Source organism: the organism of the source record quoted next, unplaced genomic scaffold, assembly GCF_019419815.1.
Source record: "Pyrus x bretschneideri cultivar Hongxiangsu unplaced genomic scaffold, Pyrus_bretschneideri_v1 Contig12, whole genome shotgun sequence".
NCBI lineage: Eukaryota > Viridiplantae > Streptophyta > Magnoliopsida > Rosales > Rosaceae > Pyrus > Pyrus x bretschneideri.
Window position 1 is genome coordinate 7,038,775 of NW_025999413.1, and position 25,056 is coordinate 7,063,830.

Below are 25,056 nucleotides of genomic sequence, written 5' to 3' on the forward strand. Positions count from 1 at the left end.
GTTCTATAAATTGACAACGAACAATTTTGAGAAATTTTAAATAGGAGTTCTTACTCATCTTTGAGTAACCAAATATTGTTTAATAACGCATGCATGTCATGTAATCACTTTTGAGATTTTAGACGGTGATGTTAGATCCTTTAACTTTTGGCTTTCCGTATAGGTTGGAATATTATCTATTCTAAAATTGAGGAAGATTTGATTGTAGCTTAGCTACAGTCAAATTTTTGCCCCTTGATTTTGCTTTATCTACACACTGCTGCCACCAAATCAGTGTTGGACTGGGGTAATTACTAAAAGTTAGGAGGGTAATATTGTCCGTAGGATTGGGTGCCCTAGGCCTGATTTGGGCCTATTTTGGGTTGCTGGTTTTGGGCCAGGTGTGGGCTTCAGAAGTGGGTTGTCCGATGTGTTGGGCTGCGTTGCACAGAAAGAGTCTAAATGACTCTTTTGCCCGCTTCAAACCAGATCCAACGGACAGGATCTGGAGGCACTTCAGTCATTCTGCTTTTAGGGGTGGTTGCTGTCGATGTCGTCAGAGGCATGGTTCTCAGAGGGGTTGATGGGTTGCAGGTAGAGAGAGGGTTGACGGTAGGGGTTCCAGGTAGACAGAGTGGGGTTTGGGTGCGGGATTACAGGGAGAGAAGTTGAGAGGGTGGGTGCCTTCTGGGAGAGGGACGCGTGTTTGCTGCACACAGAGAGAAGGGGGAGGTATGGTTGGGGGGGGGGGGAGGGGAGGTTGAGGTGCGGGTGTAGGGTTGGTTATTTCCACACCAAAAATCATCATCCTCTTTTCAGTAAAAGCTGAACAGAGTTCCTCTCTGCAACTCCTCCTCCATTACTGCATTCGAATTTTCGACAATTGTGAGTAATTCAAACGCTTCTTTTGTTCAATCGTGTTTATTTAATTTAATTTGAATTCTTTCCGATTTTGTTTTCGATGTATGGGTTATGAATTTCCATGTTTCCGGTACTTATATGCAGCTGATTGCTTTCCTCGCTTTTTATCCATACCGTTTGGCTCAAAGAATGAAAACACGCATTGACCTGAGAAATCTTAAGAGTTGTTTACAAATTAGTAATTAACTTTGCAGTGTGGATGGCTGGTGTTTTGTTAAACTCTATACAAAGGCTCTTGATTGTTCCTAATGGTTTTCTCTTGCCTAATAATCGGGTGAACATAAAGGTTTATATGGATTTACGTGTTGGTGATGTCATCCGTTTTGGGCTGTGAGTATCTTCTTATCTTAACTCTCACTCTGCAACGCGATTGACCATCTCTTCGATCTCTGTTTCGTTATCTCTTCAATCCCTGCTTTGCAATCTTCGTTGTTCACCCTGCCTTCTCATCTCCGTTGGTATTTCCACCAACCAATGAAGTGCCCGGAGTTTGAACATGAAATGCCCAGGAGGCCCAGTGCAAGGTAACTTTTCTTTTTTTTACTTTTCTGGGTGAAATGTCAATGTGGGTTTGACCTAAGTAGTGCAATTGATAAATTATTGGTTTTAGTTGATAGGTTTTTCTTATGGGTTTTGCTTGCATTTGGTTTTGGTTGATGGCAGGTATATTTGATCTCCGTTGCACACGTCGCCTTCTCATCGCCGTCGCACACCTTACCAGAACTTGAATCAATGGTAACGTATAAATTGTATGGATTTTGCGCCTATTTTAATCTTCATTAACGAAATTAACGTTTAAGTTGAATAATGCATACTCTATTGATATTGGAAATTAGGATCTGATTTCTCAGTCCTATGCTTCTTTGCTGTATAAGATGAGTTTGGTTATATTACTCAGAAATGGGATTTTTTTTTTTTTCCAGTGAGAGAGTGAAAATCCCTAGCCTTTATATTTTCAAGTATTTTGTCAGCAATAATAATTTGTTTTTGCAGCTTTATATGTGTGTCTGTCTCCAAATATGAGGATCTCTTAATTTGCTTATGTAGCTTTTGCAATATGATGATCTCTTAATATGCTTTTGCATATCTTCTTTGCTTCCTCTGCTAGCTCTATATGTGATTCTATCTCCAACTAATTATTCCATATTTCCTATTTTTATAGTAACCAAATCATTGAATACACATGGAAAATTAAAAGGGTTTTAGTTTTTGGATTGGTTTAAATTTTTTATTGTTATTGGTTGTATTGCTGTCAAATATTTGATGGGAAGTTTGAAATGGAGAACTTGGTTGATTGGGATAGAGAGAATCCGACATCTGTAGACTCTGATTTACTGGGGCTTTGAAATGGAGAAGTTATTTCTTGGTTCACTTCCGCAACATAAACCAACTTCTCAGTTCGGTTCTCAGATATGAGGTTTCTCAGCTACCTCTTTTCTGTAATGAAACATTTGAATAGTACTCACTGGGATATCCCATTAATTAGGTCAGTTTTTGCGTAATTGGGATTCTTAAATTTGATATTAGGGATTTTAATTTGATTGGGTTTGGATTGCATTGTACACTGTTTCGGGTATCTTTAGCAAAATAGGATCTTTTTTTGGGGACTCTAGAAGTTTAGTTGAACACTAATATTAAATTTCTAACCCCTGTGGTGCCTCTCTCTATTTGAGTTTGAGTTGGGGATGGTGGACAATGAGCAATTCGGAGATTTATTGCAGTGCAATTTGTCATTTCCATGGACCACCTATAATACTGGCTTACATTTTTCTTCTTTTTTCTTTGCCTATAGTAATATTATTGTTTATTTCCAAGATCTGAGCTTGTCATTCAGAAATTCATAAAATTGAAATTTCCCAAATCTTTGTTAATAGTTGTATCCCTTGCAGAAGGATTTAATTTTCTTGGATGTCTACTTTGGAGCTTTAAGTTTTCATGTATCCAGCATTACTAGACCAAAAAAAGCGCAGTGTCGTGGAGTAATTAGGACTGTTTCTGTTCCTTTTTTTTAATGTTGAAATGACAAGTGGTTTTAAAAAATGGATAATTTTTTTACTGGATTTAGTTTCTGTTTTTGGTTTGATAGTAAATTCAGAGAGCTAAAAGGCAGTAAAGTTTGAATATTTACGTTTAATGTTGTTTTGGGTTTGGATTAATTTTGTTTGTTTGATATTAGAAATTGAGTGATAGGGAATTCGCACTTTTCTCCCTTTTGAATAGCGTTAAACTCATTTCTCATTTTCTTATTGGTTTCCTAGAAAATAGAGGGAACATAAGATAGAAGATTAATGAATTCACTGAATTGAGTGCTTTAAGTCCATTTATGATTGAAGTTATTCTCTTTGCTTTCATTTCTGTCTTTGTTCTTTTGGGTTTCGAGCACGTTGAGGATGGTAAAATCAATTATTTTGATTTCGGAAGTCTACTTTGTTTTTCAGCTTTAGTGCTTGGGAGAAGCGAAAATGTGATTTCATGTATGGTGGTTGTATTTGTCTGTCATTTGAAAGGAATTCAGACAGAGAGAGAAGGGAGAGGGTAGGTTTGTTGTCAGCGAGATTGAAGGATGGTCTGATGTATCCTTGCAGGTGAACTATATGCTCGCGCACCCTCATCCAGTGGAACCTATTATCCTAATGATTTAGTGAATCCTATTATCCTATTGTTGGAACAATTCAAAGAGTGTTTTAGCCTGTATTTCCTTTCGTTATTGACTCCTAGGGTAGATTTTCCCCCTTACCCAGTTTACTGTTGTGCATTTGACCTATAATCATACATTGGAGATATTGGGTGAAAAATTGTAAAAGGATGTTTTGAGAATCATCTGGAGAATAGCTCTTTAATTCTCACTTTCTCCTTAGAGTTGTAGTTCTGGGCAGTGTGATGGTGAGATATTTTTAAATTCGTTCCAATTATAATAAAAGGTAGCATACTTTTCTTCCCGTGGTTCACCGATCTCTTGGTTATTTAAATTCTCATCAGCTCGGTTCACCCATCTCTTGGTTATTTAAATACTTATCAGCTTGGTTCCCTCATCTCTTGGTCATTTAAATTCTTTAGAGATGTCTGTATTGATTTGTGATTTTGTTGGATTTACTCTAGTGAAATGCGTGTTATCTGCATTGGTGCATTTTAGGGTGTGACTCCGTTCGTACCGTCTTTGTAGTGCATCTTTTTGTGCAAATTATTCATGCATGTTGTGGATAAAGGTTTTAAAACCCGCAGCGAAGCGCGGGCAATTTTTCTAGTTATAACCTAAATATAAGCTTTTGTCAAATTCGAACTCAAATATAAGTTTCATATAATACACAAGTTATATTGTGGAGCACCAATGTAACAACGAAATATAAATTTTGCCTTCTACAATGCAAGGTTTGAACTTTGAACTTAAAATTCAAATTTGAGTGTACAAATTGGAGGAGAAAATGTGAAAACTCAAATCATTTTTCGATCCACTTGTGAGAATATAGGTACGTGAATACGAATTTTAGGATTAATCTGTAAGAGTATACATCCATGTTTTATAACCATCTCTCTTTTAAATATAATATTTGCTTGAGGTTGATTGATGTGATTTGTTCGATACCAAATTAGGTTGTTTATTGTGTGGTTTAGCCGAACTCTTCTTCCTTCTATTGTAAAATATCGATGTAATAAAAAAAAATAATTAAGTTTGGGTCCAAAAATTGAAGTTGGTCTTATGGAGGGTTTACACGTGAAAAGTTCCAATAAATTATCCATACTAAAGCTCAATAAGGAAAAAAAAAATAATATTCCTAAGCACAATGAAAGGACAGAAAAGCCTCTGTTTCACTATTATTATTCAGTGCTATTTTTTTAGCTGCATAGTAAAATGGCCAAAAAGGCCCTGCCTCTTCAATTTGTCCAGAAATTTTTTCTTGTGTGTGTAACACAAGTGATACATCACATGTTATTTTATAAATAGTAGAAAATTTTATTTTTTATGTTATTAATTTTTTAATGCAAGAATCTTACCACTTATATAAAGACAAATGGTAAACTATCTTGTGTTCGCGTACATTAAAAAATCTCTTCAGTTTATCAACCCACCGTTTGTTTTTTTCACAGCTAAAACCCTCACCGCGCTGCTTGCCTCTACTCTCCCCGTCTTCCTTCTCGCCTCATCTGCTAAAATCTCTTCGATTCTACCAACCACCGCAACCGGTGAGACTTGCCCAAAGGTAAATTCTTTTCTCTTCCTTACAAAATTTAATATTGATCTTGAAAATAGTGAAAACCCCATAAAACAAACTGACTTTCTCAACCGAAGATTATGATATATGTTTCTAAGCTGTTTGCCTTTGGAAAGTAAAAAACAAACTGAGCAATTATAAGATTTGACCAAGTAAATGGTTTCGCATTTGATTATTTAGGATAATTACAAGCTTGAGGATTATTAAATGATATATTTGATAAATACGTCCAATTTTAAGGTAGGAGCCTTTAGATTACAACTCACTTTATGGTTTTGCATTAGAAGACAATCTGTACTCAACATCTTAAGTAAGTTTGGAGGAAATCTGCTCTTAGTTGATGCTCTGTCTCCGTCTTTTTTGCCTGCTTTAATATGCTTTGTTCTGATCTCTAACTTTTTAAATTTTTTATTTTTGTTTTATTAATTTGATTCGGAAGATTTTCAGAGAATAGCTTCAATTGAGTTAGGTTTTGTTCAATTTAATCTTATTAGTTTCATTCCAATTCAATGATTTTCTGTGGGGCTGAGTTTTCTGTTGGAGAATAAATTTTCTTCATAGTTCATTCAATTTTGTTTTATTTTCTGATTTGGATTTTGAAATTGAGACTCCTAGCTTTGCCCTCATCAAGAAAATTTTATTGATTCCAATTGATAAATGTTACCAGGATGGGAAAGGGATCACCAATTTGAAATCAACTCTTCAGGTATGCATTCATTCCATATTTAAAACATCACTTCCGTTTAGTATGTTTATCATTTTTTATCATAACACCGTCATGCGGTGTTACTGTCCGTCCTTTTAGTTGTTAAAATATGCTTTTTTGAGTTGGACATAGAACTCTTAATGTAGAATTAGTAAAATGCAGGTGCAAAATGAACGACTAATCAATGTGGAAAACTTTTGAAAATGTATATAACTGTAACTTAGAAATCTCCCATTTGGATTGCACATATGCTCTTGATGCAAAGTAAATCAAATGTAATGTAACTTAAAGACTTGTTTTACCTTGTCGGTTTAGCTGTTCTGTTAATTTTTGAAATATTTAGAAATGAATGGGTTGATTTGTGATTTTATGGAATTTTCAAAAGTATCTATTATGTGCATAGTGATATATGTGTTTGTGAATGCAGTTAAGCTGTTGGTAGCTTTTGAGTATCAATTGATTATTATGTATTGTTATTCAAACTCCATCTCTTTTTTTGGGAAATGTTTCATATTTGCTATAAACTATGAATTTAAAACCCATAGCAAAGCATGGCACTTTTGCTAGTTTTGAAGCAAATGAAAACAAGAAATGTAATTCCAACTACTTAGTTGATAACACTGAATCTGATCAAGTAGAAATATTATACAAAGCAAACTTATAGAACCCCATTATTGTAATTCAACATAACAACATATGTTGAAGCACCAGAAATCATAAAAACCATGACATTGGCCTTGAAGGCCCAAACATTTCTCTAGCCGGTAGACACATCAAGCTAAGTTCGACGTCCCCTGCTCGCCCATGTGGTTGTTGGCTTTCTCCTTCTGCTGAATTTCTCCACAAACCATTCATGCTTCTTGTCTGCCAATGTGTTTCCAGCAACCACTCCCACTATTAGTCCGCTAACAACTCCCGGCAAGACTACATACCAGTCAAACACAAATGGAAATCCAGCCTCTTCATCTTCTTCAAAGCTTGATCGTGGCGGTTGCCTCGAGCTCTCGGAAGCCTTGCATTTCTTGGACAAAAGCTTTCCACACAGACCTGAGTTTCCTTGGTATGAATCTTCTAGGAATGTACCAAATTGTTGGCCAAGTGGTATAGGCCCCCAAAGATGGTTATACGACACGTTGAAGTACCCAAGGAAATCCATAAGTCTCATATCATAGGGGGTCTGAACATATCTCAACTCAACACCTTTTACAGGAATTATCATCTCGTTTGAAAATTGAAAGTAATATCCATATGTATTTGTGCTGTCGTTCAATGAGACTATAAAGTACCGGCTTCCCTTGTTTGTGACAACATATTTCATGAAATTCCAGTTCTCCATGTACTTAGAAGGCAACATACCTGAAAATAGATTGTTGGATAAATCAATGATCAGTTGGAGGCTTCCCAATTATCCCATGAAATGCATTCGACCCCAAAATGAGACCCCTCAATACTGGAAGTACCCCTAACCAAGAAGGGAAGATGTCACTGATTTGATTGTTGCCAATGTGAAGAAACTCTAACTGAATGCAATCGGCCATTGATCTTGGTAGCATCCCCTGTAACCGATTGTAACCCAACCCAACAAATTTCAAACTATTTTTGTTAACACAAAATGGAGGAATATGGTCGTGGAAAGAATTAAACATCAAATGCAGTATTTCCAAGCTACTAGACTTCCCCAAACACTGTGGAAGCATACCACTCAGGTTGTTGGCCAAATCAAGAACTTGAAGATAATTCAAGTTGCAGAACAAGGGTGAAACTTCTCCACTATAATTATTGTTGTCGACCATGTAAACCGTGATAGATTGTGGTGGAATTGGCAATGACCCTTGTAACCGATTATTAGCAAGATTAAACAGTTGTAGATTTTTCCATGGAAGAGTGACTGGATTCTCCTCAAAGCCTGTTAAGAAGTTAGAGCCGAGGTCGAGATTGACCAAAGTTTCTCTAGTTGCATTCCAGAGCCATTTTGGTATTTGGCCATGAATGTTGTTACGAGAAAGGTATAGGCCTCCCAATTCGTATTGATTTTTCAAAAATTCTGGAAACTCTGTCAAGTTGCATTCAGCCAACTTTAGAAATTCGAACTTTGGAAGAGTAGCACTCGAACCAGATTTGACACGCACGGATAACCTATTGTCCGATAAACCAAGTACCTTCAACTTTTTGAGGTTGGAAAACTCATCAAACTCAACTAATCCACTCAAATTATTACCGGAAAGGCCAAGACGTTCAAGATTTCTGAGGTGGAAAAGCGACTTAGGAAATTCTCCTTGCAAACAGTTGGAGGCGAGGTTCAGATGTTCAAGATTTCTGAGGTGGAAAAGCGACTTAGGGATTTCACCAGTTAATGAATTGTAGACAAATATAGGAACGCAAGTTGGGTCAGGTTAGCCACAAAACGTGGGAAATTGTAAGTTAATATCCGAAAGATCCAAGTAGCTGAGCTTGGTTAATTTTCCAAAACAAGACAAGGAATCAGGAACTAAGAATTGGCCTGCGGAAACATCATGAAATGAAGCCATCTCAAGGAAACTGAGCTGGGTAAGGTTTCCAAATGAAGATGGAACATGGGAATCAAAACCACAGTATGAGATATCAAAGTAGTTTAAGGAATGAAGGTTTCCGATAGAATTAGGAAGTTCACCAGAGAAATTTGTCGATGAAACATCCAATGTTTTGAAGGAATTGGTCCGGTTAAAAGTAGGAAAAATAACCAATGTTTGAGTATAAACTAAGCTCCTCTAGGTTTGGTAGGTGGAAAATGCCTACTGGGAATTCCCCCTACCACCCACAGTAGCTTAGATTGAGAGATGTGAAAGAAGATGCATTGACCAAGATATCAGGCACAGTGGAGTATATGCCTACATCACTAAGATGAAGTTGTTTTATGCTGGTCAAGTTTTGGACTAGGATTCTCATGTTGGACTTCCTAAGCTCCAAACCATTATTTTGAGACAGATCAAGGGTAGACAGTTTAGATAGCTTTGAAATTTCAGATGGAATTTGGCCAGAAAATGCAGATAGTGAAAGGTTGAGATAGGATAGACTCGAAAGGTCATGGCCAAATCTCGATGGTATTTCAGACGAATTAAAGTTGTTATCTGAGAGGTCAAGCATCTGCAAGTGAACAAGTCGGAAGAGGGTGCTGTTGGAATTGATAGAACCATAAAGACAGCTGCTCTTGAGGTCAAGGCCAATGACACGGCCAGACTCCGCATGGCACTCAACACCATCCCACGAACAACATTTACTCTGATTCTGATCTCCTTCTCGAGCCCAAGATGATGCTACCTTCGGATAAGCAAAAGGAGATCTAGAAGCTGACTAGTCTATCGTAAAGCTTTCCTTGAATTGTAACAAGAAGGAGTGCTCGTCAGCGTGGCAAAGTGTCCGTGTCTGAGTCTGCACAAATGAAAAACAGTGAGTGGTATTGAGTAATAGAAAAAGAAGACAATGGAAACAGGTAAACTTGGACAACCAAGATTCCATTTTCATGGCAGTGTGTTTTTCTGGTTATAGGAAATATTGTTTTATGGCTCTCGAATAATTAAGAGTGGAGAAGTTAACTCCTTTTATAGACACAACTCATGTGAAGCATAAATAAAAAAAAGTATGAGTCGATCGATGAATGGGTGGTGAATTGATGTCTTGATCAATTGAAGACTTGAAGTCATTCATCGTTTGCATGTAATAATTGCAAACACGATCATTTAGTTTTATCTATACGCTCGTTTGATCTTAAAAAATGTGAATGTAATACTTTGAGTAGATTAAATCAGGTGATCGCCATCACTTGAAGACTTGAAGTCAAGTCGTCGTTTGCATATGTGACTTATCTCAACGCTTATTTATCTTTTTAATACATGTTCTAATTCTGTGTATATATACTCCTTAACTCAATTTATTTTTTGTTACACTTATTTATCTAATGTTAATGACTTGAGTTGAAGTTCGTCCATGTAGTAGGATTTACTATGTATACACACAATTTATTCATGGTACGTGAATATTAATTAATTTAGTTTTTAATTTGAGGTTAGTGTTTTATTTTCTCGAGCTTTGCACACATAACAATCAATTAGTTGTCACTCCTACTAATAAAAATGTTACTGAGGCTACTATCTCTTTCACAAACAGAGTAGCTTTTGTTCCACTAATCATGGGCATGAGGTCTTGTGAACCAGATTATAAGCCACTGATCATCAACATAAACGTTCTTGTAAAGCTAACCAAAGTGACAGGCCAACGAATCGATGGAAGTCTTTCGAAGCTAGCTAATATCCTATTCACCACTTACACAAATTTTTGGGTGCGCACAATATTAATTATATATTGCAGGATGTAACATGATTAATTTTATAAAAAATTAGATTTTAATCCTTAAATGGTGACTGCTTGCCGAAATGATGACAGTAAGAAAGTCAAAGAGAGAAGAACAAGTATAAAAAAAATGAATACTTTACCTGCATATATCGCACGAAAGTGCTAGTATAATCAACTGCTCTCCTCTGTGCAAGCTTTCTCATCTTTTATCCAAGAAAACTGTCAGCATGAGCTGCAACAAACAAACCATTTGTCACGCATTATAAAAAAAGGGAAAATTCATTAAATTCTGCACTAAACTTCTTAAAAAAATTAAACCACTATTTGCAAATATCATTTACACCCTTGGATTGCAAATCTCAATAACTTCAAGATCCAAAACCAGTTCTAATGGTTTAATACACTTTAAAGTTGAAAATCCCAGTCAACAAAATAAGTATAATGCAACCAAATTCTTGTTTAGGTACTTCCCCACAATTCAAATTGTTTTCTTTTATTCTCCATTAATTTCCAACTTAAACAGGAAAGAACCAGAACAAAATAGCAAAGACAAAGGCATAATTTGGTACAAACCATCATTAGGAGGAAGAGGAGGAGAGAGCACAGGCGGGTTGTGATACACGGGCCATACTGACGGCTGACGCATCATTGGGGCCGGTGGTGATGTTGAGGGTGGTGCTGCTGATGTTGAGGGTGTTGTTGCTGATGTTGCGGGTGCTGTTGTTTGTGGTGTTGTGGATCAGGCTACATCATTGTCGCCCCAAATCAAAGTACTAAGAGGAAGAGAGAGAAGAGAAAAGAAAAAAAAAAAAAAAAAAAAAAAACCAAAACCAAAACCCTAGGATTAGAGAACCAAGAAGTGGAAAGTTGCACCAATTTAAACGCCTTCTGCCAAGCTAAAAATTGAATTCAATTTGCAAAAGCAGTCACACTGGCTATGAATTCAAGTCAAAGAGGGCCTAAAGAGTGAAATTTAGAGTTTCAACACAGCATTGTTGGGGTTTAAAAATGCTTCACTACTCTGGAGATGTTTATCTCACAAAGAAAAATGTAACGCAGCGGAATTGATAGGCAAGAGAAAGAAAGAATTCTCAAAATATTACACAAGGTTTTTATTCACTCACAAACTTAGTACAAAAGGAAACACTCAAACACTCTTAAAAGCTTTGTTGCTTCTTCTTACTTCTTACTTGACACTCTCACTTCTTACTACTTGCTCTCTTGGTTGTTACAAATGGTGTGGATGCCTTCTCCTTTTATAGGCATGGATGGAACCTTGGAGAAGCATGAAAACATCATGCTAGAGATATCTAGATAATTCCATTACCTTCCTAAGCTAGAATTATCTACACTAATCTTGTATATTGGTGGAATCCTCACCATTCTTCTAGACTCTTCCACCAACTTGAACTTTGCTAGAATTCTCTAGCATGTGCATGGATCTTTCTTTGTGTATGGGCCAGATCAATTATCTTTGGGCCAAGACAAGATTACAATTCAACATCCCCCCTTAATCTTGTCTTGTGACGCCAATTGAGTTTCTTAGTCTGACAAAGTCTTCTTGTTTGAGTGGCTTGGTGAATATGTCGGCAACTTGGTCTTAAGACTTCACGTATTCCACTTGCACATCCTTTCTTGCAATGCACTCTCTTAAGAAATGATAACGGGTATCTATGTGTTTGTTCCTGTCATGGAATACTGGATTCTTTGCTAGAGCTATTGCAGACTTGTCGTCGACATAGATCTTTGTTGGCTCTTCTTGTCGCATTCTTAATTCTTTCAGCAAGTTTCTCAGCCAGATTGCATGGCAGACACATGAAGTAGCAGCTACATATTCAGCTTCGCAGGTAGAGAGAGTGACAATCGGTTGCTTCTTCGACATCCATGTGAATGCAGTGTCTCCCATGAAGAACACAAATCCAGTAGTGCTTTTTCTATCGTCGGAATCTCCTGCCCAATCACTGTCGCTATATCCAACAAGTTTGTAGTTATCAGAACTTGAATAAAACAAGCCAAAGTTAACAGTACCTTTGAGGTATCGAAGAATTCTTTTGGCCGTTTTCAAATGTGTAGTTGTGGGATTCTCCATGTGGCGACTGATTAATCCGACAGCATAGAGAATATCTGGTCTTGTGCAAGTCAAGTAGCGCAAGCTTCCAACTAGACTTTTGAAAAATGTTGGATCTACGCTTTCTCCTTTGTCATACTTGGTTAGTTTGACTCCGCACTCCATTGGCGTGCTCACGGGCTTGCAGTCGTCCATTTTGAACTTTTTCAGTATCTCCTTTGTGTAGCTTTCTTGGGAGATGAAAATTCCTTCTTCGTTCTGCTTGACTTCAATGCCTAGGTAATATGCCATCAACCCGATGTCGGTCATCTCAAATTCTTTGGTCATCACTCTCTTGAACTCTTCAAACATGCTTGGATTACTCCTGGTGAAGATTAGATCATCCACATATAAGCACACAATCAAAATATCTCCATCTTTGACTTTGACGTAAAGAGCATGTTCATGAGGGCACTTGATGAAGTTGTTTTCCTGAAAGTACTTGTCGATGCGACTATTCCATGCTCGTGGCGCTTGTTTTAACCCATAGAGGGCTTTCTTCAGCTTCAGAACTTTGTCTTCATGCCCTTTGATCTCATAGCCTGACGGTTGCTGAATGTAGACTTCTTCTTCAAGGACTCCATTTAGGAAGGCGGACTTCACATCCATTTGTTGAATCTTCCAACTGTTTTGAGCTGCCAAAGAAATTAGTAATCGTATAGTTTCCAACCGAGCAACGGGTGCGAATACCTCATCATAGTCGATTCCGGCTCTTTGACTATAACCTTTCGCCACTAGTCTTGCCTTGTATCTTTCGACCTCTCCATTGGCATTTTTCTTTGTCTTGTACACCCACTTGACTCCGATGGCTTTGTGTCCTTTCGGAAGAATAACGAGTTCCCATGTATCATTCTTCTGGATTGCTTCAATTTCTTCATCCATTGCTTTCCTCCACTTAGTATCTTGCACTGCTTCTTGGAAGTCGACTGGTTCACAATCAGCAAAGAGACAGAAAAGTGTAGGATTATCAAGTCTTTCAGCTACCTCATAAAGATCTCGTATACTTCTTGTGCGTGGTACTTCTCTTTCATTTAGACTCCCACTTGACAATTCTGATGTTGATGAATTACCATGATTGGTTGATGTTGGTGAAGCAGGTGGAGTAGTGGATTCTTGTTGAACCTCTCTTGCTTGCTCCATCATCCCTTGTTCATTCTCTTCTTCAAATTGAGGAAAGAAGTGAAGATCACCTGCATGCGGGCCAAAATCCCATTCTACTTCTTCATCGAACATCACGTCTCGACTGATCACCGTCTTCCCATTGTTTGGATTATACAGCTTATAGCCTTTTGAATTGGTGTCATAGCCGATGAAGATGAACTTCTCACTTTTGTCGTCAAGTTTGGTTCTTCTCTCGTCTCTCGTCTGGTACGTGTACATGGGCTATGCTTCCAAAAACTCTTAGATGAGAAATACCTGGTTTTCTTCCACTCCATGCTTCTTGCGGAGTTTTTCCCCACACACTCCTTGTTGGAGACCGATTGGATAGGTAGACAGCACATGCTACAGCTTCTGCCCACAATTCCTTAGGCAATTTCTTGCTTTTGAGCATGCTTCGAGCCATGTCAAGGATGGTTCGATTTTTTCTTTCTGCCACTCCATTTTGTTGAGGGGATCTTGGAACTGTCAAAGGTCGACGAATTCCATTTGCTTCACAAAACTCTTGAAATTCCTTCGAAGTGAATTCTCCTCCTCGATCAGATCTCATGGCTTTGATCTTGCAACCACTCTCCTTTTCTACATCGACTTTGAACTTCTTGAATGCTCCAAAGACTTCTGATTTCTGCTTCAAGAAATACACCCAGGTTTTTCTTGAAAAATCATCAATAAAGAGAAGGAAATAATTATTTTTACCCAAAGAGCTTGGTTTTATTGGACCGCACACATCGGTGTGAATGAGCTCGAGTGGCTTCTGGGCTCTTGTGGTCGACTCCTTTGGAAAGCTTTTCCTGAACTGTTTCCCAAGTAAACATCCTTCACAAACTTGATCAGGGTGGCTGATGCACGGTAAGCCTCGCACCATCTCCTTCTTAGATAATAACTCCAATCCCCCAAAGTTAAGATGCCCAAAACGAAGATGCCAAAGCCAAGATATGTCTTTGTAACATATCTTAAGACACTTTGCAACATCGTTTTGAATGTTCATGGGAAACATCCTATTCTTTGACATTTTCGCCTTGGCAATTAATCTTCCTTTGTCATCTCTAAGAAAAAGGATATAATTTTTCGTATGAAAATCATAACCTTTTTCTAAGAGTTGACCCAAACTCAAAATGTTGCTTTTCATATTGGGCACGTAGTAGACATTTGAAATTAATTGGTGACTGCCATTTTCCAAGGGAATAAGGATGTTACCTTTTCCTTTTACGGGTATTTTGGATTCATCTCCAAAAGAAACGTTGCCACTCACTGATTCATTGAGCTCTACGAAGATGCTTCTTCTTCCGCACATGTGGTTGCTGGCGCCAGTGTCAAGGTACCATGTATAGTCTTGGTCTCCATCATTGTTCTTGCATGCTAGTAGCACAACGCCATTCTCTTCTTGCTCTTCTTTCACATAATTGACCTTCTCATCAAGTCTGCTGTTTGGAGATCTACATTCCCAAGCATAATGCCCAAACTTTTGACAATTATAGCATTGAACTTGAGATTTTTCATACCTTGAGTTTGAGTGTCCTCTTCCGCGACCTTTTGTTGAGCTTTCTCCTCTTTCGTAGTTGATATGGTTGTTTAAGTTCCAACCACATCCACGCCCATGTCCACGTCCGCGACCTCGACCACGACTTCTTCCGTATCGGCTTCTCTCGTTGTCGAAGCTTTCGTCTTTCTTCTTTGGCTGAACATGCGTCTTAAGGAGCTGCTCATCATTCCCTTGCCTCTTCTTATGTTTCTCTTCATATGCTTGTAGTGAACCCATTAATTGCTCTATACTAATTTCTTCCAAGTTTTTAGTTTCTTCAATCGTCACGACAATGTGCTCGAACTTGGGGTCCAACGAGCGTAGTATCTTCTCCATAATTCTAACATCTTCTAACTTTTCTCCGTTTCTTTTTAATTGATTGGAAACGGCTAAGACTCTTGAGAAATAATCAGAGATTGATTCAGACCCTTTCATTTGTAGAGATTCGAACTCACCTCTTAATACTTGAAGACGAACCTTTTTCACTTGTTCGGCTCCTTTGTAAGAGGTTTGAAGCTTCTCCCATGCTTGCTTGGCAGAGGTTGCACTCGAGACCTTCTCAAAGCCATTGTCATCTAATGCTTGGTAGATGAGGTAGAGAGCCTTCTTGTCTCTCTTTCTTGAATCTTTCAAACTCTCCTTCTAGGGTTGAGACAGAGTAGCTTCATCTTCTGGCTCAGTGTAGCCTTTCTCCACGACTTCCCAGACATAGTGTGCACCCAAAAGGGCCTTCATTTTGATACTCCAATTATCGAAGTTGTTGCTGTCGAGCACTGGAACTTAGAAGGCTGCCATAGCATTGCTAGCCATAGCTCTGGTACCACTTTGTTGGGGTTTAAAAATGCTTCACTACTCTGGAGATGTTTATCTCACAAAGAAAAATGTAACGCAGCGGAATTGATAGGCAAGAGAAAGAAAGAATTCTCAAAATATTACACAAGGTTTTTATTCACTCACAAACTTAGTACAAAAGGAAACACTCAAACACTCTTAGAAGCTTTGTTGCTTCTTCTTACTTCTTACTTGACACTCTCACTTCTTGCTACTTGCTCTCTTGGTTGTTACAAATGGTGTGGATGCCTTCTCCTTTTATAGGCATGGATGGAACCTTGGAGAAGCATGAAAACATCATGCTAGAGATATCTAGATAATTTCATTACCTTCCTAAGCTAGAATTATCTACACTAATCTTGTATATTGGTGGAATCCTCACCATTCTTCTAGACTCTTCCACCAACTTGAACTTTGCTAGAATTCTCTAGCATGTGCATGGATCTTTCTTTGTGTATGGGCCGGATCAATTATCTTTGGGCCAAGACAAGATTACAATTCAACAAGCATGGCCTTCTCGTAGATATGGTTTCTTTTCATGAATTGAAAGAAAAACCCATCAATCGATTGACAGACTTGAACAATTAGAGAGTAGTAAAGCATGTAAAAAGCAAAAATTTAAAGCTGTTATGGATCCATATTTCACTAAAGACCACACACGCAGAAACAGCCCCCCCCCCCCCCCCCCAAATTCGAGCATCACCGCTCAGGCCCCCCCTTTTTCTTCCTGAAATCCTACACCCACCCCCTGTGACTGTGCAAACCATGCAAACCTCTTTGTGACACCGACATCACCCCTCCCCCCCTCCAATTAAACGCATGAAGCAGCTAACTAATCACCCATGTGTGCTCAAATGCGTCGAAAAACATATCACGCATTTGTTATACATTTCTCTATTAACTAATCAGCTAACTAAATTTAAAATTAACTTTCAAACCAAAAAAGTTCTGAACTTTTAATTCTACAATCATATTCAGTTCTTCATCTCTTACTCTAAATCGCAATTACAGAAAGACCTAAACTTTATTTCAATTTAATATTGTTTTCCCCAAAACAGCACAATCCCACAAAAATAAAGTATAAAAAACAACAATAAATCATGAATTAAATTAAATTTCTCACCTCCACCTCTACCAGAGCTTTCACATTCTCAACCTATCACCAAAAAAAAAAAAAATCAAGTAAAAAAAAGGAGAACTTGAACTTCAAAATTAATCGAAAGAACTATAATATCAATTGGGGGTTTCTGCTGAAGTGAAAAGTAAGGGTTTTACATTCTCATAAGGATCGATGTCTAAGGAGAGGGTCTGTTCGTCTCCGTTCATCACTATGATCTTAATCTTCTTCAATTCGTCGCTGCGATTGGATCTCCAATCTCTCTCTCTTTCACACAAAATATACCCAAAAACCCAAAAGCTAGAAACTAAAACCTAATCACCCAAAATCCCGAATCCTTAACCAAAAACATAATCAGTCACATATACTACATAGTGAATGAAATGCGGAAACTCAAACCAAACGCCTTTAATTGCTCAAAGTTTCAAAATTTCAATCATTTGTCGAGCCTAAATTTGAAAAATTACAATGCCCTCTTGACTAACTCCATCCAAAGATTCAAAATACCAGAAAGCATATAATTGTACTAAAAAATAAGTAAATTCGTTATAAATTCAAATCAACTTAACAAAAAACAACAAAGCTACCAATCAAAATAGGAATTCTGCAACTACACACACTATTTACAGTGCTATGCAAAACTCATATTTGAATGAGGGCCTTAACTATTGAATTGAAAGATGGCTGTTTTTTTTTTAAATTAGGATGACCTTACCAATCAAACTTACAGTGCTATGCAAAACTAATATTCGTAATCTATACCAGCTCTAGCTTGCCACTCGTAACAGCTCCGATCTGAGAAATACAACGCAATTTCTGAAAAAAAAAAAAAAAAAAGGAGTTAAAAAACCTTAAAATCCCCAAGAACCCTAATTTATAAACTCCCAATCAAACGCAAAAAGGATAGAAGAAACCCAAATAAGGGAAATTCGAGAAATTCAACATACCGTCATCGACAATGGAGGCGGTTGTTAACCGTCACTGTACCTCCATTTCGGCCCGCAATGTTTGAGGCTTTCAACCGTCACTAATTGGTTTGTGGGCTTCACATCGAGAGATAAAGGGACTTATGAAAACAGATCCCACTAACCTCCCCATTTAAAAACAGAACATGATTTAGGTGATTAAAACTCATTTGAACAATCAGCAAAACTTGAGTGAAAACAATTAACTAATTAACCACTTGCACCCTGCTCAAAGTGAAAAGCAATTTCAAATCAACAACCATATGAATCCAGATTCATTAACAACCACTTTTGCCATAATTTTCTTCTTTCATTCAATTGTTTGAATGACCAAATGCCAAGTTTGGCACGGTTTCATCTGTGCCCTAGATTCTTGTAAAACACGAAGTGTAAAGAAACATGAAGCTTTAAAGTAACAGAGGCCTGGAATAAACTTAACTTAAATGTAAAATGGCAATTGGGTTAACAAATCTTGGAATAAAACTAAATCACAAAATGAAAAGCACCTCCAATAAATTGACATTTTATACTTTTGGCTGGCAAATTACAAAACCTTAAACCAAATGACAACTTGGAAATGGAAGCAAATGTGAACTGTTTTTAATCATTTAGGTTCAAATGATTGGCAGGAGAAAGGGCCATTCTTTGAATCAACATGATAAAAAACAGAACATGATTTAGGTGTTCAAATCACCGAAACTGAGAAAAACAAATTACGAAAAAATTTGAGAAAAACAATTAAATTGAAATGCACAGAACAAAACAAATTGAGAAAAACACTTATTAAATTGAAAAGCCTTCTTTAGATTAAAGTAATATTTTAAGTCATGAAATTTAGGTCTTGAGTAACATTCACTGTTTATAGACTTAAATTTTGTTTTTTAGTAAACTTAAATATTTGAGTTTGGGGTCTCAGTAACACGGTCTAATATTCCTATTCACTTGAAAGTGAAAGGTCTTAAGTTTGAACTTCGTGGATGGTGAATTCGATACCAAATTAGATTGCTCATTATGTGACATAACCAAACTCCATCTCCCTTTAGTGTAAAATATCAATGTACTAAAAAAAATTTGAATTTGGGTTCAAAAACTGAAGTTGGTCTTATGGAGAATTTACACGTGAAAAGCCCTAATAAATTATCTATACTAAAGCTCAATAACGAAAATAAACACAGTTTCTAAGTACAGTGAAGGACAAAAAAGCCCCTGTTTCACTATCATTTTTCAGTGCTATTTTTTTTAGCTACATTGTAAGATGGCCAAAAAGGCCATGCCTCTTCAACTTGTCGAGAAATTTTTTGTTGTTCATAATATAAGTGGTACACTAAATGTTATTATATAAGCGATGAAAATTTTTATTTTTTATATTATTAATTTTTTAATACAAAAATCGTACTATTTATATAAAAACATATAACGACTCACATCGTGTGTTCTGGGCATGTTAAAAAATCTTTCCAATTTGTAAACCCACTGTTTCTCTAGATACTTCCCAGTTCCCACATTGTTTTTCTCACCGCTAAAACACTCACCACGCTGCTTGCCTCTACTCTCCCCGTCTTCCTCCCCGCCTCATCTGCTAAAATCTCTTCGATTCTACCAACTGCCGCAACCGTTCAGACTTTTCCAAAGGTAAATTCTTTTCTCATCCTTACAAAATTTGATATTGATTTTGAAAATAGTGAAAACCCCATAAAACAAACTGACTTTCTCAACCGAAGATTATGATATATGTTTCGCATTTGATTATTTAGGATAATTACATGCGTGAGGATTATTAAATGATATATTTGATAAATACGTCTAATTTTAAGGTAGGAGCCTTTAGATTACAACTCACTTTATGGTTTTGCATTAGAAGACAGATCTGTACCCAACTTCTTAAGCAAGTCTGGAGGAAATCTGCTGTTAGTTGATGCTCTGTCTCCTTCTCTTTTTGCCTGCTTTAATATGCTTTCTTATGATCTCTAACTTTATAAAGTTTTTATTTTTGTTTTATTAATTTAATTCAGAAGATTTTCAGAGAATAGCTTCAATTGAGTTAGGTTTTGTTCAATTTATTCTCATTAGTTTCATTCCAATTCAATGATTTTGTGTAGCTGAGTTTTCTGTTGGAGAATAAATTTTCTTCATGGTTCATTCAATTTTGTTTTATTTTCTGATTTGGATTTTGAAATGTTACTAGGATGTTTTATTTTCTTCATAGGTATGCATTCATTCCAGATTTAAAACATCACTTCTGTTTAGTATGTTGTTTATCATTTTTTATCATAACATCGTCATGCGGTGTTACTGTCCGTCCTTGTAGTTGTTAAAATCTGCTTTTCTGAGTTGTATATAGAACACTTAACGTAGAATTGGTAAAATGCAGGTGCAGAATGAACGACTAATCAATGTGGGAAACTTTTGGAAATGTATATAACTGTAACTTAGAAATCTCCCATTTGGATTGCACTTATGCTTTGAATGCAAAGTAAATAAAATGTAATGTAACTTAAAGAGTTATTTTAGAAATGAATGGGTTGATTTGTGATTTTATGGAATTTTCAGAAGTATCTATTATGTGTATAGTGATATATGTGTTTATGAATGCAGTTAAGCTGTTGGTAGCTTTTGAGTATCAATTGCTTATTATGTACTTGTTATTCAAACTCTCTCTTTATTAGGGAAATGATTCATATTTGCTATAAACTACGAATTTAAGACCCACAGCAGAGCATGACACTTTTGCTAGTTTTGACGTAGAAGCAAATGGAAACAGGAAATGTAATTCCAACGACTTAGTTGATAACACTGAATTTGATGAAGTAGAAATATTACACAAAGCAAACTTATAGAACCCCATTATTGTAATATAACATAACAACATATGCTGAAGCACCAGAAATCATAAAAAACATGACATTGGCCTTGAAGGCCCAAACATATCTCTAGCCGGTAGACACATCAAGCTAAGTTCGGCGTCCCCTCGTCGCCCTTGCGGTTGTTGGCTTTCTCCTCCTGCTGAATGTCTCCACAAACCATTCATGCTTCTTGTCTGCCAATGTGTTTCCAGCAACCACTCCCACTATTAGTCCGCTAATAACTCCCGGCAAGACTACATACCAGTCAAACTCAAATGGAAACCCAGCCTCTTCATCCTCTTCAAAGCTTGATCGTGGCAGTCGTCTCGAGCTCTCAGAAACCTCGCATTTCTTGGACAAAAGCTCTCCACACAGACCCGAGTTTCCTTGGTATGAATCTTCTAGGAATGTACCAAATTGTTGGCCAAGTGGTATAGGCCCCCAAAGATGGTTATACGACACGTTTAAGTACTCAAGGAAAGTGAGTTGTGCCAAACAACCGGGGATCATTCCTGAGAGCTTGTTTTGAGAGAGATCCAATGATTCAAGAGCAGTCAAGTTCGCCAGAGATGAGGGGATTTGACCAGAGAGAGTGTTGTTGGAGAGGTTTAGCAACTGAAGTGCTCTTAGACTCCCAATGATACTTGCTGGAATCTCTCCTTCAAATCTATTACTTGAGAAATCTATGAGTCTCAGATCATAGGGGGTCCGATCATATGTCAACTTAACACCTTTTACAGGAATTATCATCTCGTATGAAAATTGAAAGTAATATCCATATTTATCTGTGCTGTTGTTCGATGAGACTACAAAGTACCGGCTTTCCTTGTTCGTGACAACATATTTCATGAAATTCCAGTTCTCCATGTACTTAGAAGGCAACATACCTGAAAATAGATTGTTGGATAAATCAATGATGCATAAGTTTGGGAACTCATGATCAGTTGGAGGCTTCCCAATTATCCCATGAAATGCATTCGACCCCAAAATGAGACCCCTCAATACTGGAAGTACCCCTAACCAAGAAGGGAAGATGTCACTAATCTGATTGTTGCCAATGTGAAGAAACTCTAACTGAATGCAATCGGCCATTGATCTTGGTAGCATCCCCTGTAACCGATTGTAACCCAACCCAACAAATTTCAAACTATTTTTGTTAGCACAAAATGGAGGAATATGGCCGTGGAAAGAATTAAACATCAAATGCAGTATTTCCAAGCTACTGGACTTCCCCAAACACTGTGGAAGCATACCACTCAGGTTGTTGTTGGCCAAATCAAGAACTTGAAGATAATTCACGTTGCAGAACAATGGTGAAACTTCTCCACTATAATTATTGTTGTCGACCATGTAAACCGTGATAGATTGTGGTGGAATTGGCAATGACCCTTGTAACCGATTATTACCAAGATCAAACAGTTGTAGATTTTTCCATGGAAGAGTGACTGGATTTTCCTCAAAGCCTGTTAAGAAGTTATAATTGAGGTCGAGATTGACCAAAGTTTCTCTAGTTGCATTCCAAAGCCATTTTGGTATTTGGCCATGAATGTTGTTACCAGAAAGGTTTAGGGCTCCCAATTCGTATTGATTTTTCAAAAATTCTGGAAACTCTGTCAAGTTGCATTCACCCAACTTTAGAATTTTGAACTTTGGAAGAGTAGCACTTGAACCAGATTTGACACGCACGGATAACCTGTTGTCTGATAAACCAAGTGCCTTCAACTTTTTGAGGTTGGAAAACTCATCAAACGCAACTAATCCACTCAAATTATTATCGGAAAGGCCAAGAAGTTCAAGATTTCTGAGGTGGAAAAGCGACTTAGGAAATTCTCCTTGCAAATCATTGAAGGAGAGGTGCAAATGTTCAAGATTTCTGAGGTGGAAAAGCGACTTAGGGATTTCACCAGTTAATGAATTGTCAAACAAATATAGGAATGCAAGTTGGGTCAGGTTAGCCACAAAACGTGGGAAATTCCCCCGTAAGTTAATATGCGAAAGATCCAAGTAGTTGAGCTTGGTTAATTTTCCAAAACAAGACAAGGAATCAGGAACTAAGAATTGGCCTGCAGAAACGTCATGAAATGAAGCCATCTCAAGGAAACTGAGCTGGGTAAGGTTTCCAAATGAAGATGGAACATGGGAATCAAAACCACAGTATGAGATATCAAAGTAATTCAAGGAATGAAGGTTTCCGATAGAACTAGGAAGTTCACCAGAGAAATTTGTCTCTGAAACAACCAATATTTTGAGGGAATTGGTCCTGTTAAATGTGGGAAAATAACCATTTAGGTTTGTGTTCGAGTATAATCTAAGTTCCTCTAGATTTGGTAGGTGGAAAATGCCTACTGGGAATTCCCCATACAACCCACAGTAGCTTAGATTGAGAGATGTGAGAGAAGATGCATTGACTAAGATATCAGGCACAGTGGAGTATATGCCTACATCACCAAGATGAAGTTGTTTTATGCTGGTCAAGTTTTGGACTAGGATTCTCATGTTGGACTTCGTAAGCTCCAAACCATTATTGTAAGACAAGACAAGGGTAGACAGTTTGGATAGCTTTGAAATTTCAGATGGAATTTGGCCAGAAAATGCAGAATGTGAAAGGTTGAGATAAGACAGACTCGAAAGGTCATGGCCCAATCTCGATGGTATTTCAGACGAATTGAAGTTGTTATCTGAAAGGTCAAGCATCTGCAAGTGAACAAGTCGGAAAATGGTGCTGTTGGAATTGATAGAACCATAAAGACAGCTGCTCTTGAGGTCAAGGCCAATGACATGGCCAGATTCCGCATGGCACTCAATACCATCCCACGAACAACAGTTACTCTGATTTTGATCTCCTTCTCGAGCCCAAGATGCTACCTTCGGATAAGCAAAAGGAGATCCAGAAGCTGACTTGTCTATCGTAAAGCTTTCCTTGAATTGTAACAAGAAGGAATGCTCGTCAGCATGGCAAAGTGTCTGTGTCTGAGTATGCACATATGAAAAACAGTGAGTAGCATTGAGTAATAGCAAAAGAAGACAATGCAAACAGGTAAATTTGGACAACAAAGATTCCATTTTCATGGCAGTGTGTTTTTGGTTATAGGAAATATTGTTTTATGGCTCTCGTATAATTAAGAGTAGAGAAGTTAACTCCTTTTATAGACACAACTCATGCAAAGCATAAATAAATAAAAAAGCATGAGTCGATTGATTAGTGGGTGGTGAATTGATGTCTCAATCAATTGAAGACTTGGAAGTCATGAATTGATTAGTCGATTGATTAGTGATGAATTGATGAATTGCAACGGCTCTAGCTAGCCTAGCTACTATAGGAAAGCTTTGCGTATCTATTAGGCAACCTCAATTGAAGTCAAGCGATTAAGGACAAGGGTATTAAAAATTCGGCAAATTTATTTTCTAACTTTTGAAAATCGTTATAAGCGTTAAAAAAAGTATCATTTTGCACTCTTTTTTCTTCATTTTTCACTAAAGCCTTTTTGTCTAGGATCGAATTGGAACATGTAACCCTTGAAGATAGAATATAGATTACTCATTAAAGAAACTTATCAATTTCAATCAATCCGCTCAAAAAAATGGGAGAATTAGTGCCACGCCCTTATCTTGAGAATCCTCTAGAAACATGCTAACATTTGGAACATCAAAACATGATGGGAAAATCAATAAACAAGACACCACAAAGTCCACATTAGATAATAAGCGGAATGATAGTTTCTAATAAATACTAGTTCACTGTTGAAAGCTGAAAACAATTACCAATTAAATTTCCTTTATTCAATCCTTGAAAAGAAATCTGAAAATTGAAAACTAAAAATCAAAGAGAAATGTTGTAAACACTCTAGTTTTCTAACCGTACACACATCTATTTAATCCTAGTCGTTGTTTTTGTTTCATCTGTTCAATGCACTGATTAGATACAATGACGTGTGTGTAATAGGAGAGACAAGTGTGTGGTTATTTCCCAAAAGGGTAGGGCAATAAATTGGTATGAATTTTTTATTTACCAAATTCGAGTCTAAAATCTCTCATTTACAATTAAAGAGTAATATCACTAAATCGTAGTACTAAATGACTTCATTTCTCAAAATTAAAAACTAAAAATTTAGGTCATCAAAAGGACTCTTATTTTTTCAGATTATGATGTATGTTTTTGTTTTTATTTATTTTTATGTCCGGATTAAATATGCTTAGGATCTCACATAATTAAAGGTGGAGAAATCGACGTCCCTTTTTTTGTAGACAGTATATACAAAGTTGTTTCTTTCAATGAGCTACGGGAGCTATGGACTACAAAAGAATCCAAAAAAATAGTGATCCTAAACATACAAGAAGTCAAGACGGTGGAGAAATGGGTGGTGATC

The 25,056-nt window shown here is 37.1% G+C and overlaps 1 protein-coding gene and 3 long non-coding RNA genes across 14 annotated transcripts; 2 read left to right on the forward strand and 2 right to left on the reverse strand.

Moving 5' to 3' along the window:
• Positions 1 to 269: 269 nt before the first annotated feature.
• LOC103935068 lies at positions 270 to 22,656 on the forward strand. 9 transcript variants are annotated; one of them, XR_007255996.1, is made up of 8 exons: positions 272 to 411; positions 739 to 864; positions 985 to 1,424; positions 1,564 to 1,635; positions 4,987 to 5,099; positions 5,779 to 5,817; positions 6,700 to 8,066; positions 22,568 to 22,656. It is a non-coding gene; the product is annotated as an uncharacterized LOC103935068 (long non-coding RNA). The 9 variants fall into 9 exon arrangements; XR_007255993.1 differs by lacking the exon at positions 22,568 to 22,656 and adding an exon at positions 8,139 to 9,741; XR_007255994.1 differs by lacking the exons at positions 6,700 to 8,066; positions 22,568 to 22,656 and adding an exon at positions 5,980 to 6,204 and having other exon boundaries at positions 282 to 411.
• Positions 6,385 to 23,801, reverse strand: LOC125474437 (receptor-like protein 7). Of its 2 annotated transcripts, none has more exons than XM_048578223.1 (2): positions 21,162 to 23,801; positions 6,385 to 6,959 (listed from the first exon to the last, which is right to left on the reverse strand). In XM_048578223.1, exons 1-2 carry the CDS (start codon positions 23,756 to 23,758, stop codon positions 6,596 to 6,598), a joined length of 2,961 nt encoding a protein of 986 aa, XP_048434180.1. In that variant the 5' UTR covers positions 23,759 to 23,801; the 3' UTR covers positions 6,385 to 6,595. The 2 variants fall into 2 exon arrangements, with proteins under 2 accessions (XP_048434180.1, XP_048434179.1); XM_048578222.1 differs by having other exon boundaries at positions 6,385 to 6,955; positions 21,158 to 23,801.
• Positions 7,024 to 18,260, reverse strand: LOC125474439. 2 transcript variants are annotated; one of them, XR_007255998.1, is made up of 5 exons: positions 17,829 to 17,990; positions 17,644 to 17,697; positions 10,720 to 10,919; positions 10,287 to 10,378; positions 7,024 to 7,173 (listed from the first exon to the last, which is right to left on the reverse strand). It is a non-coding gene; the product is annotated as an uncharacterized LOC125474439 (long non-coding RNA). The 2 variants fall into 2 exon arrangements; XR_007255999.1 differs by lacking the exon at positions 7,024 to 7,173 and adding an exon at positions 8,131 to 9,225 and having other exon boundaries at positions 17,829 to 18,260.
• Positions 18,818 to 20,384, forward strand: LOC125474440. The gene is made up of 2 exons (XR_007256000.1): positions 18,818 to 19,478; positions 20,218 to 20,384. It is a non-coding gene; the product is annotated as an uncharacterized LOC125474440 (long non-coding RNA).
• Positions 23,802 to 25,056: the final 1,255 nt, after the last annotated feature.